Raw genomic sequence first — 17,325 nt, 5'->3', positions numbered from 1 at the left:
GGTCCATCTAGGGCTGAAGGTCTGATCTCCGATAGAAACCTTATCACCAATATGGTGACAAAACAGATGCCATCATCTTTGCTGGAGTCCATCAAGTACTGCAGTGGGAATGCAGTGGCACTGCTGATGTCCGGGATGATTAAGAGCTCCCTCAGATGGCCAGAGCTGCTGGGGATACACACCTCCTTCTCTTCAATGTCAATCCCATCTCCCTTTGGTACCAAAGAGGTTCCCTTGCTGGTGAAAGACGGAGTGGAGGATCGAAAAGAGGCTTTAGCACTCGGTGGTCGGCTGCTCTCAGTCATTGGACTGTTACGATTTCTGGGCATGGTAGAATATATTTAGGCCATAATACGCAGACAGGGGTATGGTGGGGTGCGGGTACAGTAAGCCCAAGCACTGGGTGATGATAAGAGAGGTTGTATCTCTGGACATGCTGGTTGTAATGGGTGAGGTCACCGCATGTGTGGGAGGTGGTACAAAGGAGGTATCAGAGGTATGAAGAGTGGAACTAGGGGCTCCATTGTAAACCAAAACAATGATAACTAACCTGAACAACAGTATACAAGGCATATTGACATTTGAGAGAGACATACAGCGAGGCATAAAGTAATCGCAGGTGTTGATTGGGAGAGCTAGCTAAAACAACAGGTGAGACAACAACAGCTAATCAGCTAACACAACAACAGCAGGTAAAATGGCGATGACTAGGCAGAGAGGATCGGATTAACTACACACAGAGCCTGAGTTCGCGGATGGGGCCGACAGATAAAAAATAAATAACTCCAGAATGGAGTATCGTGATTAATCGACAGTCCAGCAGGCATCAGCTATGTAGCCAAGTGATAATAGTGTCCAGAAGGCAGCAGTAGATGGTACAGGGAAGGCGCCATTACGCTAGCACGCGGGCTACACAGCGTTTAAAGTTAGTAGCCCTCCGACGGAGGCCGGTTGAAGGCACAGCGGATAGAGTATTCGTCGGCAGACCAGTCGTGGTGGTGCGGCGTGGGGCCGTGTCGACAGAGAATCCAAGCCAGATGGCGAAAGAGGTATTGTAGAATTTAGAATGCTAGCAGGGAGATGCGCCTGGCTCACGGCTAACTGGTGCTAGCTTCGTGGCAGTGGCGTTATCCACTATAGCCAATCGGTAGCAGCGATGAACCGGTGCCAAGGTCCAGAGTTTACAGCAAGGATCCGGTGGAGTATTGGGCTCTAGCTGTGTATGAGTGGGGTTCGGGAGAACAGCTGAGTAGGCCGGGAGGTGGGCCTCAGGGATAGCTTCGGTACTGGATGCCACGGTGAGTACAAGCTAGCTGTGAGCTAGTTAGCTGCAAGCTGTGATCTAGCTGTGAAGATCAGAAGTAGTGGTCCAGGGATTACGGCAGGAATCCGGCGTTGTTGTGGAGAGACAGTCCGATACTAGTAGACTGGCGAGTATTATCCAGGCTAAGAACAGGGCTGGTACCTGTGCAGAAGGTAAAAACCGCTAGCATTGGCTAACAATGACTAAATAGCTTGTAGCGAATTAGCTGGTTAGCTTCTGGAGGTTCTTGAATGTGTTCTAAAATTTAAAAAAAATAATAATAATAGCGATACCGTATCACATTGGGTGAAACAGGTTACCGGAAGGTATAATCGAATTAAAAATCGAAAAGAGATTGAAAATATAGTTGATATATATATATATATATATATATACATACACACACACACACGAAAAGTACACGAGACACGAACCCAATGCTGACAACACAATACTTGCGGTGCATCAAATAATTGCATCGCTCTTACAGCTATTCTATTCCATTGAACAAAGAGTGTTACCTCTTTACTATTAGTGTATTGCTCTCTGTTTCTGACTGATAATAGGACGTAACACAGGGATGAGGAGAAAACAATAATTTGGATCCTACACAACACATTGTTGTACCTAAATAATTCGACAAGAGGGCGACATATAAACATTTCTTACAACCAATTAACATCTACTGCCTTCAGTCCATGACGTCCCCGACTAACTAAAAGTCTGCGTCTGCAAAAATGCTCTTTTATCATAACTCGACATGAAAGTAGCAAAGCCAAAACAGTCAATGACATGCTTTTCGGGATATACAATTAGCTATGGTGGAAGAAAAGGTAAGTGAAATATAGGGGAAGGTAGAACATGTTTTACAGTAAGTTTAAAGTTGTTATCACCAATTTAGCTCTGATAGGCCTTTGGCAATCCAAGCTTTTGGGTTCGTACTCAAGGCTACTTGGTTTAGACCTGGCTATAGCCTAGGGATACATCCAATAATATCTCCCTTCTCCTGAAGTGTACACTCTCGTTCACTTCTTCCTACAAATCTAAAATCATTGGATTGGTGGAGGCATGGGCTAGAGAGGAATATGCTACCAAATAGCACCTTATTCCCTAAAGTAGGCCTACTTTTAAGGAATAGATCAATCAACTGGCTCACTAAATGGGGTACCGAAATAAATTCAAAAGAGGTCGACATGAAATTAGACTAGGTTTATTTCTGTTTTGACCTGCTGAGTCGCAGTGCTTAGTGAACAGATTTCAATGTGGGCCTAGCTGTATCGAAAACGGTTGATGGGGAAATTGTGTAACCTGATCTGATCAATATATTTTCCCCCCAATATTAATGAGAGGATGGGAATGTGCAATTAGCCCCTGATGTCATAAAGGTCTAACATTCCATGACGTGGTATGAAGTTCTTAATTCGTCAGTGGCTGCAATATTGTCCTCAGTAAACTCAACATGAGTGAAAACAACACAGACAAGGACAAGTTTTTCGAGATATAAAAAATACTGTATGCTATTATGGATGAAGAAAAGGTAGGTTAAATGACACAAAATATTTGGGAATGTAACTAAGGAAAACGTCATTTAAGATAACATAGGCTATTGCAAAACAAATGTATAATTCTCTCTATTAAGTCAATCACGAGTTTAGCTCTGATATGGCTGTAGCTCTATGATGTCCTTTGCAAGAATCTAATCTGACATTGACATAAAATTCCTATGTCCTTCAGGTAGTACAGAGAGATGATGATGATCCCCAGAGGGAGGGGAGGGAGATTGCTGAGGAAGAACCAGTGGCCCAGCTCAAGAAGGAGCCCAAGACAGGAAAGGTAAAATGGCAGGAGTGACAGGGCAACTACTAGACTAGTAACACTCAATTGTCACAATAGCTGCGTTGACCTGATGTAACATGTCTATTATTTGTGATCTGGAATCTATTCTATTATATTCTATCCAAGGCGAAGAGGAAAAGTAGTGCCAAGAAGTCAGAGGAGCAGGGCACTGATACGGATGCAGGTCATAGATTTTCCCTCTGTAGTATGTTGGTTCTCTAAACCTGAATATCATAGATAAAGGTCATGTTAGAAACTGGAGTCAAACTGGAGTTAGTGAGAAATGTTGCATGGATAGTTTTATTCAATAGTCCTAATGTAGCAATTTTATCGAAGTATTGTATTAAGAGAAAAGTGTCTGACTTATCCCGAATTGTCCTATATGGTAATAACATATTTAGGATTGAGGAATAAACACCCGGACAGAGGATCTGTTATTGAGCTCTTGGAGAAGAATGCTCTTAAGGCTGCATTCGGCCCAGGCAACAAAGATGAGATGGAGGACTGCTACCCAATCCTCATCTCATTCATGCGCAATCTTACTGATGAGTATGTTAGAACCATGTTTTGCTCTAGCCTCACATATTTTGTGCAGAAGGAAATAAAAAGTAACTAAAACACTTATTTTTTTATTTTCTAGGCAATGGCAAGTGATCTATAAAGGATTTAAAAAACCTGTAAGTTTCTCCATCAGCCTTTGACCTTTGATTTGGGAATGTTGTGTTGAATCAAGAGAGAGGAATTAACCATAGTTCTATTCTGCTATTACGTTCATTAATCTGTCATACTTCATCCAACTTTGAATTCAGTCACAGATAAGGAAAACGATGTTGATGAAATGCATTCTGTTCAATCTAGAATACTTTACATCAGTTTCATTGCCAAACCTGCTGTGTTCTGTTTTGTTTGTGCAATGCAGATGACAAAGGAACAGCTTGCAAAATTGTGCAAGACCATTGTCAACTTCATTGCACAGACCACCCTGCAGATCCTGCTGCCGGCCCTGGCCCGCATTCTAGGGGTGACAGGCTTTTATGACAACGCTGACTCACTCAAGAGGGGCGGCAGTGCAAGATCCTTCACTGCCTTTGAGCAGAAAAGACTGGAGCTCATCCAGGAAGTAAAATATTTGGCGAAGGAGATGTGTAACTGTGGCGGCAGGGCTCTCCGACCAAGGTCTAGCACACCCTCTTCCAAGAGGTACTGTATGTTCCCCATAATGTGTGTGTGAAGTTAATCCTAACCCTCAAACTGATGAACAATAATTTCTCCATTTCAATATTTTCCAACTTTCTAACAGGTGTGTTTTGCAATATCTAATGCACACATATAAATTTCATTTAGAATACTCAATTATAATGCTTGTTAGATTTGTTAGCAGTAAGATATCGATTTTCCAACTTCAGACAGCAATTAACATGCTTTGCTTGTTCATTTTAAAGTTCCCAGACCTCACTGAAAGTCCACCTGGGAATGCCAGAGGACAGTATCATCAGCAGTGTCCAGGAGCAACTGTCAAAATCTGACCAAATGGTGGCTGCAGGACAGCTTTCACAAATAGATAAAGTGGTTGGAACTATGCTGGAGAACATTGAGAAGATAAGCAGCGAATGTGGCGAGGAATCGGTCTTTCAAGAGTCACTGCGGTCTTCCTCCTCATTGTCATTCTCAAATGCCAAATCACAGAAGACAGAGTGGGAATTTGCACTCCCTGGCACTCCCATTCCTTCTGAGTTACCCGAGAGTCCTGCTCAGCCCATTGTAAGATGCTCAGTCATTGACATGAGCGAATCTACTAAGCCAAAAACAATGGTGTGTGATGCCAGAACAAGCATGTTTGCCATAGCCGATACCATCATGAAGAAGGTATATCCAGAGGCAGAAGGGCAGGTTACATCTCACCCTGATCTAACAGATGCAATAGCTAGACTGGAGGAGCTCATATCTCAGGGTAGGATTGGTGCTCTCTCCCGTGATCTCAGTCACCAAGTCAACCGCATAATTTCTGATAGCAACTTGACCCCTCTGGGACTGACAGTGGCGGCTGGAAAGAGTGCATCTGATACCATCCTTTCGAAGCTGAAGAGGAATGACAAGGTGGGGAAGCCCACAACTTACGAGCTGGTTCAGCTGTTTGTAGAGGAGTCTGTTAAGTGCCTCCTGCTTCCTAGTTTTGTGCCCTATTCAACTTCAATGAGTTTGGCTCAGGAGGCCAAGGTGTTGGCTAGAGTGTCTGAAGATGGAATTTCATGCTCTTCTTCTTCATCAGTATTTAGTGACACAGTCAGTCTCTTTACCAAAGTTATGGTAAGCCAGGTCATGTACTCTGTGGATTCTGATGCAGAAAGTAGAGGATCCTCTCCAACTGAATCTCTCCAAACATCTGAAACCACTATATCTGATGTAGGCAATCTATTGAGTGGCAAGTCCTCCCTTCGGCTGTCTCCTTCTGGCGTCATTATGGCAACAAGCGAGACCTCCAATGCAGCACAAATCTTGAAGGCCAACATTGATGGAGAGGAAGTGGATACCACCAGTCATTCTGGTGTAGCTCAAAACATTGTCAGGGACGATATGTCAACCAGCCCAGACATGGTCAAAGATGTCACACTTCCAACCCCATCCTCTGATAACTTGGGCAGTGATGATGACTTCACCGGCCTCATCAGCATGTTAGTGGTGAGAATTCTAACAGAAATCCAAACCCCAGCAGAAGATTACCCAGTTGACGTCACACGCAAGTCACAAGACCTGATCCCCAAAGTTATGGAGGTCTTCTGTGCATGGTCAGGCTGCTCTGAGACACAAGCCTATCCAGAGAACTTGAGGATTCATAAAGTCTACAGAGTCGTCTATAAAAATCTGTTGGAGGAGTTTGGCTCGGAGAAAATCCTCCAACAGGCCGTGTCGACTCAGGACTCTTCATTTGATAGGATTCTTGTCAAGTCTTTGAGTGAAGTGCTTCTCCACAGATGTAATGAGGCATTGAGGGCAGCCTCAAGAACATCAGTCAAAACCACCGGGCCTAAGGCTCTTCCACTGGCTGAGGATGTGAGGGCTAGCAGCGGGAAACTATATTTTCTACAAAGGCTGGTCAGGCTGACAAGCAACTTAAAGGTACAGCAAACATATTTAAATGAATAGTTGTGGGAGATAATGTGAGTAAACAATGCTATTCAGTGTAAAAAATATAAAACCATCCGTTCATTCCAAAACCAATCATAAATGTTGTTGTGCTGGTGTGGTAGGTGTGATTGTTATCATCATGAGGTTGTTCAGCTGTGACATTTTTTAAAACATGTTTTTCTCTTTAAATACTTAGCTATTCAAGAAGGGGAACAAGAAGGATTCCCACCGCTCTGAATCAGAACAAGTACAGACCACTGCTGAAGATGGCATGCGTAAGTTCACACAACTGTTTGAGATATTGGTGTACAAAGAAATGCCACTTCAAAATAACCTTACAAAGGTTATATACGCAATCAGTAGTCATCTCTTATGTAAAAGTAATTATATTCTCCAAAACTCAAGCTGTTGGTTCTCATTTATCAGTGTCAGTTATGTTGAGTTGTAACATACATTACATCATTTCTAAATTAAAGTGCATGTCAACTCTCTCTCTTCTGTAGTGCCCAGCATAGTGCCACATGCTGCCATGTCTGCACTGCCAAAGGATCTCCCCGCCAGCTCCCAACAGGAGACGCCTCACAAACGTCCACTTCTCGTCAGGATGTTTTCTGCCATCTCCAAAGGCCTGTTCAAGCCCTTCAAACAGTCCTTAAAGACCAAGTAACTTAAGACAATTTATTAAACGTCATTCATTGCTTTAAATTGGCCTTTGTCTTCTTATGTGCTCCCGTTAACAGACCAGATTACAATACTGGTCTTTTAAATGTTAGCAGTGATAGCAACATTAACTATAGTGGTGTGTATAGTCCTTCTTCACAGTCTGACTCTTCTGACACTGTGTGACATGCCCTCTGATCCAGTGATCTAGGATATTCTGAGTGGCTTTAGGCCTGAATCTCTGCCCTCCTGCCCAAATAAATGTTTTCTCTTCTGATATGTCTGCCACTGTCAGCAGCCAGCAGGGGAAAACAGACAGCGCTGTTGAGAGCTTTCTTTTCTCCCTCATGACTAAAACACTGAGAAAGGCTTTTATCTATTGCAGCATATTCCATCTTTTGATTTAACCTATTATACGGTAGTAGTACCCATTATTTCCCAACGGTTATATCACAGGAAATGTGTTATAAGAAGTAAACTTACAGTGCATCCGGAAAGTATTCAGACCACTTGACTTTTCCCACATTGTTACGTTACAGCCTTATTCTAAAATTGATACAATTATTTTTTCCTCTCGATAAACTACACAAAACACCTTTATTTTAGCAAATTTATTAAGAATAAAAACAGAATTACCTTATTTAAATAATTATTGAGACCCTTTGCTACAGGTGCATCCTGTTTCCATTGATCATCCTTGAGATGTTTCTACAACTTGTTTGTAGTCCTGTGGTAAATTCAATTGATTGGACATGATTTGGAAAGAAACACAGACCTGGGGGAAGGGTATGAGAAACAATATTCTCTGATCTGATGATACCGAGATTGAACTCTTTGGCCTGAATCAGGATCCTGGGAAAGATGAACTGAGCAAAGTACAGAGACCCTTGATGAAAACCTGCTCCAGAGGTTCACCTTCCAACAGGACAACGACCCTAAGCACACAGCCAAGACAATGCAGGAGTGGATTCGGGACAAGTCTCTGAATGTCCATGAATGTCCCAGCCAGAGCCCGGACCTAAACCCAATCGAACATCTCTGGAGAGACCTGAAAAAACTGTGCAGCGACGCTCCCCATCCAATCTGACAGAACATGAGAGGATCTGCAGAGAAAAATGGGAGAAACTCCCCAAATACAGGTGTACCAAGCTTGTAGCGTCATACCCAAGAACTGCTAGGAATCTGCTGTAATCACTACCAAAGTGACTACCACTGCTTCAACAAAGTACTGAGTAAAGGGTCTGAATATTTGTAAATGTGATCAGTATTTTATTTTTAGTACATAGGTTTTTGATTAAAAAAATAATAAAACAGTTTTTGCTTTCTTATTATGGGTTATTATCTGTAGAGGGGGGGGGGGGGGGGGGACAACGACGATTGAATCAATTTTAGAATAAGGCTGTAACGTAACAATGTGGAAAAGGTCAAGGGGTCTGAATACTTTCCGAATGCACTTTATGTAATGAAAATATTAGCTGGTTGCCACTATAGATAGCTAGGTTATCCAGTGCGGTGGTAATACTGCCTGCCTTGGGAGATAACGTAGGATGCGTGCTTATCCGGATGCCAGAGACACAATCACAAGCTTTCTTCAGACTACATAGCTCAAACTTACAACGTAAAGATATGATTATCACTACATAGGTTTTTTTTAACAAGAAGGGTGTTTTCTATATCTACCAACTATGAAATTACAGACATCATAAACGGTAAGCATGAGAATAATATCATCAAGGCGGACAGGGACAATGTATGAATACACAAAACATTATTCAAATGGACATTCCCCAAATGAGCTATGCACCAGCCCATAGCCACAGGATATCTATAGAGTAACATTCATATATTCATCAATTTAAAAAAAGGCATGATCTTAAACCTCCCCCTGGATGTTGGTCCAGGTTTCCTCCAGGGGAGACCTGAAACAGTCGCGAAGGAAACAGCCGACAGTTACAGTACTGTGTTGAAGATAGATGATGACACTCTTAAAAGACAGGTCATTCCTTTACATGGAGCAGTTCCTTAAACCAGGTTAGATTCAACACAGCCACCTCAAACTGGACTCCACCACTCCTTCATAACGCTGGATCTCTTCATAACACTGCGAGTCAGTCACTGAGTGCATTTACACTGATGAGATGTCCTGTTTAGCCTAGCTGAAAGGGGAGCTCTAACTAGTCCTGTGGGCACCTAGCTGCTGCCCCCGCTGGGCTTGGACTGGGTCTTCTCCGCGAGCCTGGCCCTTGGCTGGCTGCTGCTGTACTGGGGACTCTGCTGCAGCGGAAACTGGGACCTGTTGGGCCGGGCTGTGAAGAGGGGGGGTCTGTATCTGAAGCAAGGCAGCTGCAGTCACCACCTGCTGCTGGAGGAGCTTCTGCTGAACCACCTGGGCTGTGCCTGCTGGAATCATCTGGACCTGGGGATGTAGTCTGGGTCAGGGCAACCGTCAGGGTCTGGATCTGTTACGAGACAGGAAGAGGGTCACATTAAATCAGACAGAAGACAACATGTTATAAAGTGTAAATTGATCACTCGTGGTTGTAATCTGTTGGCACCGTCCCTGGGTGTCACTTCTGTAGCAGTATTGTTAGAGTGTATGATTGTTTTTTTAAATGTATTTAAGAACAAATTCTTATTTACAACGACGGCCATAGGAACAGTGGGTTAATTGCCGACAGATTTTTACCTTGTCAGCTCGGGGATTTGATCTGGCAACCTCTCGGTTACTGGCCCAATGCTCTAACCACGAGGCTATCTGCCGCTCCACATACATGTATGTATGCATGTATGTATGTCCTCTCACTGTCAACTGCAATTATTTTCAGCAAACGTAACACGTGTAAATATTTGTACGAACATAAGATTCAAAAACTGAGACAAACTGAATAAGTTCCACAGATATGTGACAAACAGAAATTGAATAATGTGTCCCTGAACGAAAGGGGAAGGGCAAAATCAAAAGTAACAGTCAGTATCTGGTGTGGCCACCAGCAGCATTAAGTACTGCAGTGCATCTCCTCCTCATGGACTGCACCAGACTTGCCAGTTATTCCTGTGAGATGTTACCCCACTCTTCCACCAAGGCACCTGCAAGATCCCAGACATTTCTAGGGGGGAATGGCCCTGTCCTCTCCATCCGATCCAACAGGTCCTAGACATGCTCAATGGGATTGAGATCCGGGCTCTTTGCTGGCCATGGCAAAACACTGACATTCCTGTCTTGTAGGAAATCAGCCATACTGCTCATTCTGTGCGTGGTGGCATTGTTATGCTGCAGGGTCATGTCAGGATGAGCCTGCAGGAAGGGTACCACATGAGGGAGAAGGATGTCTTCCTTGTAACGCACAGCATTGAGATTGCCTGCAATGACAACAAGCTCAGTCCAATGATGCTGTGACACACCGCCCCAGCCCATGACGGACCCTCCAACTCCAAATCGATCCCCCTGCAGAGTACAGGCCTCTGTAACGCTCATTCTTTCGACGATAAACGCAAATCCGACCATCACCCCTGGTGAGACAAAACCGCGATTCGTCAGTGAAGAACACTTTTTGCCAGTCCTGTCTGGTCCAGCGACGGTGGGTTTGTGCCCATGGGTGACGTTGTTGCCGGTGATGTCTGGTGAGGACCTGCCTTACAACAGGCCTACAAGCCCCCCGTCCAGCCTCTCTCAGCCTATTATTCAGTCTATTCAGACTGAGCACTGATGGAGGGATTGTGCTTTCCTGGTGTAACTCGGGCAGTTGTTGTTGCCATCCTGTACCTGTCCCGCAGGTGTGATGTTCGCATGTACCGATGCGGGTGTTGTTACACATGGTCTGTGCAGGTGTTACATGTGGTCTGCCACTGTGAGGACCATCAGCTGTCCGTCATGTCTCCCTGTAGCGCTGTCTTCGGTGTCTCACACTACTACGAACATTGCAATTTATTGCCCTGGCCACATCTTCAGTCCTCATGCCTCCTTGCAGCATGCCTAAGGCATGTTCACGCAGATGAGCAGGGACCCTGGGCATCTTTCTTTTGGTGATTTTCAGAGTCAGTAGAAAGGCCTCTTTAGTGTCCTAAGTTTTCATAACTGTGACCTGAATTGCCTACCATCTGTAAGCTGTTAGTGTCTTAATGACCATTCTACAGGTGCATGTTCATTGTTTGGCGCCCCGGATAAAACTCTGGTAGTAGTTGGCAAACTCTAAAAATCACTGCACCTCCTTTACCGTGGTGGGAGTCGGCTAATTACGCACGGCTGCAACCCATACGGCATAACGAGGTACTCATAATGCCCTGAGGTGGTACTAAATGCCGTCTTACGCTCGTCACCCTTCCGAATACGCACCAGATTGTACGCACTCCTGAGATCCAGTTTATTGAAGAAGCGAGCCCTGTGCATTGACTCAATCGCCATAGCAATAAGAGGTAAGTATACCTCACCGTGATTTTATTGAGACCTCCATAATCAATGCACGGGCACAAACCTCCATCCTTCTTCACAAAAAAGAAACTCGAGGAGGGCTGAATGTACCCCTGACGCAGGGATTCTGAGATATATGTCTCCATAGCCACCATCTCCGCTTGCGACAGGGGATACACGTGACTCCTGGGAAGTGCAGCGTCTACCAGGAGATCTATCGCACAATCCCCCCGTCGATGGGGTGGTAATTGAGTCGCCTTCTTTTTACAGAAGGCGAGAGCCAAATCGGCATATTCTGGGGGAATGCGCACGGTGGAGACCTGGTCTGGACTTTCCACCGTAGTAGCACCAACAAAAACCCCTAAACACCTACCTGAGCACTCTCGCGACCACCCCGTGAGAGCCCTCTGTGGCCAAGAAACAGTGGGGTTATGACAAGCTAACCAAGGTAGGCCCAGCACCACGGAAATCGCAGGAGAATATATAAGAAAAATACTATTTTCCCTGTGACCGCCCTGCGTTACCATACTCAAAGGAGCGGTTGCCTCCCTGATAAACCCTGACCCTAATGGTCGACTATCTAAGGCATGAACGGGGAAAGGCATATGCACTAGCACCTTATGCTGGGAACGCGGGGAAAATTCAGAAAAAGTAACAGAGACAAACATATGTGCAACAGAGGGCTCTGGATGAGAATGGTGCCTACTCACCTGGGGTGACGCCAGATTGCCCTGCCTGCTACCTCGATTCCCAGAGGAACCAACCCGGCACCGACCAGCAGTGTGACCTCTGCGGCCACATATGGTGCACGAGAGGGAACCCCCTCCGGTCTCCCTGCGCTCCGCACCTCCCAGCTCCATGGGTATCGGAGAGGGTGTGCGGGAGGATGGAAAAACCAGACCCCGATCTGGACGTCCGCGAGTAGCCAGCAGGTTGTCCAGCCGGATGGACAGGTCCACCAGCTGGTCGAAGGTGAGGGTGGTGTCTCTGCAGACCAGCTCCCGACGGAGGTCCTCACGTAGACTACAGGGGTAATGGTCGATCCGGGCCCTGTTGCTCCATCCAGCGCCGGCAGCCAGGGTCCTAAACTCCAGCGCAAACTTCTGTGCGCTCCTCATCTCCTGCCTCAGATGGTAGAGGCGCTCACCCGCCGCTCTGCCCTCGGGTGGGTGGTCGAATACTGTCCGGAAACAGCGGGTGAACTCCTCAAAATCATCCAACGCCGCATCTCCCCCTCCACACACAGCGCTGGCCCACTCCAGGGCTTTCCCGGTGAGGCACGAGACGGGGGCGAAACTCTTCTCACGGTCCGATGGAGCTGGGTGGACCGTGGCCAGGTACATGCTTAGTTTTAGGAGGAAACCCTGGCATCCGGCAGCATCTCCGTCGTATCCCTGTGGTATGGATAGATGGATCCTGCTAGGTTCAGGTGGGAAAGGGGTGTTCAGGGTAGACCCCGGTTGTCCTGGTAGAGGCGCTGGAAAAACTCCCTGTGTCTCCCAGCGGTCCATATTCTGGACAACGCGATCCATGGCTGCGCTCAGTTTGGAAATCATTGCCGTATGTTCCATGACGCGCTCCTCCACCTCCATGGCTGGGGTACCTTCTCCTGCTGACTTCATTTTGGTCAGAGATTCTATCACAGTCATGTGTATAGGTGGCAGGGAAGTCAGGCACAGGATAATTAAAACTTGGTGGAATGGAGTAGTTTAATAACTTAAAACACATAACTCCAAAACCATGAAATACAATGAAACAAAGTGGGTACGAGGACCCGTCGCGCACCAAATACAAAACACGAATACTGAACATAAAACAATCTCTGACAAAGACATGAGGGAAAACAGACGGTTAAATACACAACAGGTAATGAATGGGATTGAAACCAGGTGTGTAGTAAGACAAGATAAAACCAATGGATCAATGATGGCTAGAAGACCGGTGACGTCGACCGCCGAGCACCACCCGAACAAGGAGAGGCTTCGACTTCCGCAGACGTTGTGACACCCACAGGGTGGGCTTTTTCATACATGCAGGATTTTCTTTCCCAATGTACCTCTAAATGTATTCTGCTCAACCAGTATCTCAGTCTCAGACAGATGACAACAAATCCCCAGCCGTGATGCTACTGAAGCAGTAGGGTATGTGTCAACACAAATATTGATAGTATCTCTCTGACTGGAATAAGGTTCTCATTGGCAAGGCTTTTCTTCGTCATCCATACAACGGTAAAAGAACACCCGGATCCCACTTTCTCTCACATTTGACACCGTTCAGAGGTAAATCAGGCACTCCTGAGATAAACAGTTCATAGGATGCCTGCCCTGTGCCTGAGCAGAAAGATGAAACTGACTCTGAAAGCCCCACCAGCTCTACCCAGTACTGCTTTATCTGCTCTGTCGGAATGCGGGAGACACTGTCAAAGGAGATGAGGATATCAAAACACAATGCTACACTCCAAAGTGCTGCCGTGGGGCTTTCCTGAGCTGAACAAACTAGCTGTAAAACCTCTGGCTTTCACTGGCTTCTAGATCAGAGCGCTTGCATCATTGCTATTTTACAAGATAATGAGAAATCGACTGAAGGGAAACAGTCAACCATGTTTCTTGTTTGAGAAATTTGACTTCATCTTGCCTCATTCTTAAAAAGTTAGGGATGAAAATGATCTATTACAATAATAAAAAGCTACAACAAACGAACGCACAATTCTGTATTTCATCACTTTCTACCTCTGTCAGACACACACACACACACACACAGGGAACAAGAGCAAAAAAGTGTGGTGATTCATCTACTGTCCTTAACACCATGACAGCTCCTGTCCTCTGAGGTCTGCTCAAACTCCTCCTCCCCCAGGTTTAATGGGACCAGCCATTATGACCCTCAGAGGTTTCCTCTGTGCTGTGGTTTCTGGTTTTATGTCATGCCACAAAAATCCTTCATGCTTAGCTCTGCATTGACCCACAGTGAAATCCTCCAATCCCTCACACTCATAACTACAATGACCTGTTACTCTGTTCATGTCTGTGATGAGCCTGATCTCATAGACTAGACGTAACATAGTAAATGTAAATCCGGGACACTCAAATTAGTATAATATGTTATGTTTGGTATGGTTATATAAGACAAATGGTTATTTAAGGCAAAAACGAAAGTAGGGTGGTTGGTCAGGGTGGAGGGGTGGGCATACAGTATAATACGGATGTCTAACGATCCAAAGGTTATGATTTTGAATCTCATCACAGACAACTTTAGCTAATTAGCAAACTTTCAACTACTTACTACTGTTTAGCTACTTTGTAACTACTTAGCATGTTAGCTAACCCTTCCCCTAACCCTTATAGCTAACCCTTCCCCTAACTCTAACCTTAACCCTTTAACCTAACTCCTAAACTTAACTCTATCCTTAACCCTAACCCCTAGCCTAACTAACTTTAACCAGGTAATTTGTTTTTGATGGAAGAGGGAGGTGCAGACATGGGATAGATGGTAGAAGAGCAATGATAGACGCTGCCATCGGTTTTCTGAAAAAAAGTGCCTGATTTTTATTCTTATTTTATTTCACCTTTATTTAACCAGGTAGGCTAGTTGAGAACAAGTTCTCATTTACAACTGCGACCTGGCCAAGATAAAGCATAGCAGTGTGAACAGACAACAACACAGAGTTACACATGGAGTAAACAATAAACAAGTCAATAACACAGTAGGAAAAAAAAGAAAAAAGAGTCTATATACATTGTGTGCAAAAGGCATGAGGGGGTAGGCAAATAATTACAATTTAGCAGATTAACACTGGTGTGATAAATTATCAGATGGTCATGTGCAGGTAGAGATACTGGTGTGCAAAAGAGCAGAAAAGTAAATAAATAAAAAGAGTATGAGGATAAGGTAGGTAAATTGGGTGGGCTATATACCGATGGACTATGTACAGCTGCAGCGATCGGTTAGCTGCTCAGATAGCAGATGTTTAAAGTTGGTGAGGGAGATAAAAGTCTCCAACTTCATCGATTTTTGCAATTCGTTCCAGTCACAGGCAGCAGAGAACTGGAAGGAAAGGCGGCCAAATGAGGTGTTGGCTTTAGGGATGATCAGTGAGATACACCTGCTGGAACGCATGCTTCGGGTGGGTGTTGCCATCGTGACCAGTGAACTGAGATAAGGCGGAGCTTTACCTAGCATGGACTTGTAGATGACCTGGAGCCAGTGGGTCTGGCGACGAATATGTAGCGAGGGCCAGCCGACTAGAGCATACAGGTCGCAGTGGTGGGTGGTATAAGGTGCTTTAGTAACAAAACGGATGGCACTGTGATAAACTGCATCCAGTTTGATGAGTAGAGTATTGGAAGCTATTTTGTAGATGACATAGCCGAAGTCGAGGATCGGTAGGATAGTCAGTTTTACTAGGGTAAGTTTGGCGGCGTGAGTGAAGGAGGCTTTGTTGTGGACCAGAAAGCCGACTCTAGATTTGATTTTAGATTGGAGATGTTTGATATGAGTCTGGAAGGAGAGTTTACAGTCTAGCCAGACACCTAGGTACTTATAGATGTCCACATATTCTAGGTCGGAACCATCCAGGGTGGTGATGCTAGTCGGGCGTGCGGGTGCAGGCAGCGAACGGTTGAAAAGCATGCATTTGGTTTTACTAGCGTTTAAGAGCAGTTGGAGGCCACGGAAGGAGTATTGTATGGCATTGAAGCTCGTTTGGAGGTTAGATAGCACAGTGTCCAAGGAAGGGCCAGAAGTATACAGAATGGTGTCGTCTGCATAGAGGTGGATCAGGGAATCGCCCGCAGCAAGAGCAACATCATTGATATATACAGAGAAAAGAGTCGGCCCGAGAATTGAACCCTGTGGCACCCCCATAGAGACTGCCAGAGGACCGGACAACATGCCTTCCAATTTGACACACTGAACTATGTCTGCAAAGTAGTTGGTGAACCAGGCAAGGCAGTCATTAGAAAAACCGAGGCTACTGGGTCTGCCAATAAGAATATGGTGACTGAAGGAGTCGAAAGCCTTGGCCAGGTCGATGAAGAAGGCTGCACAGTACTGTCTTTTATCGATGGCGGTTATGATATCGTTTAGTACCTTGAGCGTGGCTGAGGTGCACCCGTGACCGGCTCGGAAACCAGATTGCACAGCGGAGAAGGTACGGTGGGATTTGAGATGGTCAGTGATCTGTTTGTTGACTTGGCTTTCAAAGACCTTAGATAAATCAAATCAAATCAAATTTTATTTGTCACATACACATGCTTAGCAGATGTTAATGCGAGTGTAGCGAAATGCTTGTGCTTCTAGTTCCGACAATGCAGTAATAACCAACAAGTAATCTAACTAACAATTCCAAAACTACTGTCTTATACACACAAGTGTAAGGGGATAAAGAATATGTACATAAAGATATATGAATGAGTGATGGTACAGAGCGGCATAGGCAAGATACAGTAGATGGTATCGAGTACAGTATATACATATGAGATGAGTATGTAAACAAAGTGGCATAGTTAAAGTGGATAGTGATACATGTATTACATAAAGATGCAGTAGATGATATAGAGTACAGTATATACGTATACATATGAGATGAATAATGTAGGGTATGTAAACATTATATTAGGTAGCATTGTTTAAAGTGGCTAGTGATATATTTTACATCATTTCCCATCAATTCCCATTATTAAAGTGGCTGGAGTTGAGTCAGTGTGTTGGCAGCAGCCACTCAATGTTAGTGGTGCCTGTTTAACAGTCTGATGGCCTTGAGATAGAAGCTGTTTTTCAGTCTCTCGGTCCCAGCTTTGATGCACCTGTACTGACCTCGCCTTCTGGATGATAGCGGGGTGAACAGGCAGTGGCTCGGGTGGTTGTTGTCCTTGATGATCTTTATGGCCTTCCTGTAACATCGGGTGGTGTAGGTGTCCTGGAGGGCAGGTAGTTTGCCCCCGGTGATGCATTGTGCAGACCTCACTACCCTCTGGAGAGCCTTACGGTTGTG

General features: G+C 45.0%; 1 protein-coding gene across 7 annotated transcripts; it reads left to right on the top strand.

Moving 5' to 3' along the window:
- Positions 1-443: 443 nt before the first annotated feature.
- On the top strand, positions 444-7,199 carry LOC139412110 (serine-rich adhesin for platelets-like). Of its 7 annotated transcripts, none has more exons than XM_071158910.1 (9): positions 444-651; positions 3,038-3,136; positions 3,266-3,323; positions 3,541-3,688; positions 3,780-3,816; positions 4,059-4,339; positions 4,582-6,256; positions 6,462-6,540; positions 6,769-7,199. In XM_071158910.1, the coding sequence occupies exons 4-9, from the start codon at positions 3,636-3,638 to the stop codon at positions 6,930-6,932; spliced, it is 2,289 nt and encodes a 762-aa protein (XP_071015011.1). In that variant the 5' UTR covers positions 444-651; positions 3,038-3,136; positions 3,266-3,323; positions 3,541-3,635; the 3' UTR covers positions 6,933-7,199. The 7 variants fall into 7 exon arrangements, with proteins under 7 accessions (XP_071015011.1, XP_071015013.1, XP_071015010.1 ...); XM_071158912.1 differs by lacking the exon at positions 3,266-3,323 and adding an exon at positions 749-1,298 and having other exon boundaries at positions 463-602; positions 6,769-6,970; XM_071158907.1 differs by lacking the exon at positions 444-651 and adding an exon at positions 858-1,049 and having other exon boundaries at positions 6,769-6,970.
- The last annotated feature ends 10,126 nt before the right edge of the window (positions 7,200-17,325 follow it).

This window comes from Oncorhynchus clarkii, chromosome 6 (genome assembly GCF_045791955.1).
Source record: "Oncorhynchus clarkii lewisi isolate Uvic-CL-2024 chromosome 6, UVic_Ocla_1.0, whole genome shotgun sequence".
In the NCBI taxonomy this organism is placed as follows: domain Eukaryota; kingdom Metazoa; phylum Chordata; class Actinopteri; order Salmoniformes; family Salmonidae; genus Oncorhynchus; species Oncorhynchus clarkii.
Note: the sequence above shows the minus strand (reverse complement) of the source record. Positions and strands in the feature narration are given on the sequence as shown.

Bases quoted from the DNA above. Each gene is read 5' to 3' on its own strand.
- LOC139412110 (XM_071158907.1), top strand. From the start codon at position 873: ATGGTACAGGGAAGGCGCCATTACGCTAGCACGCGGGCTACACAGCGT. The intron at 3,137-3,265 runs GTAAAATGGCAG...ATTCTATCCAAG, and splicing joins AGGAGCCCAAGACAGGAAAG to GCGAAGAGGAAAAGTAGTGC. The intron at 3,817-4,058 runs GTAAGTTTCTCC...TGTGCAATGCAG, and splicing joins ATAAAGGATTTAAAAAACCT to ATGACAAAGGAACAGCTTGC.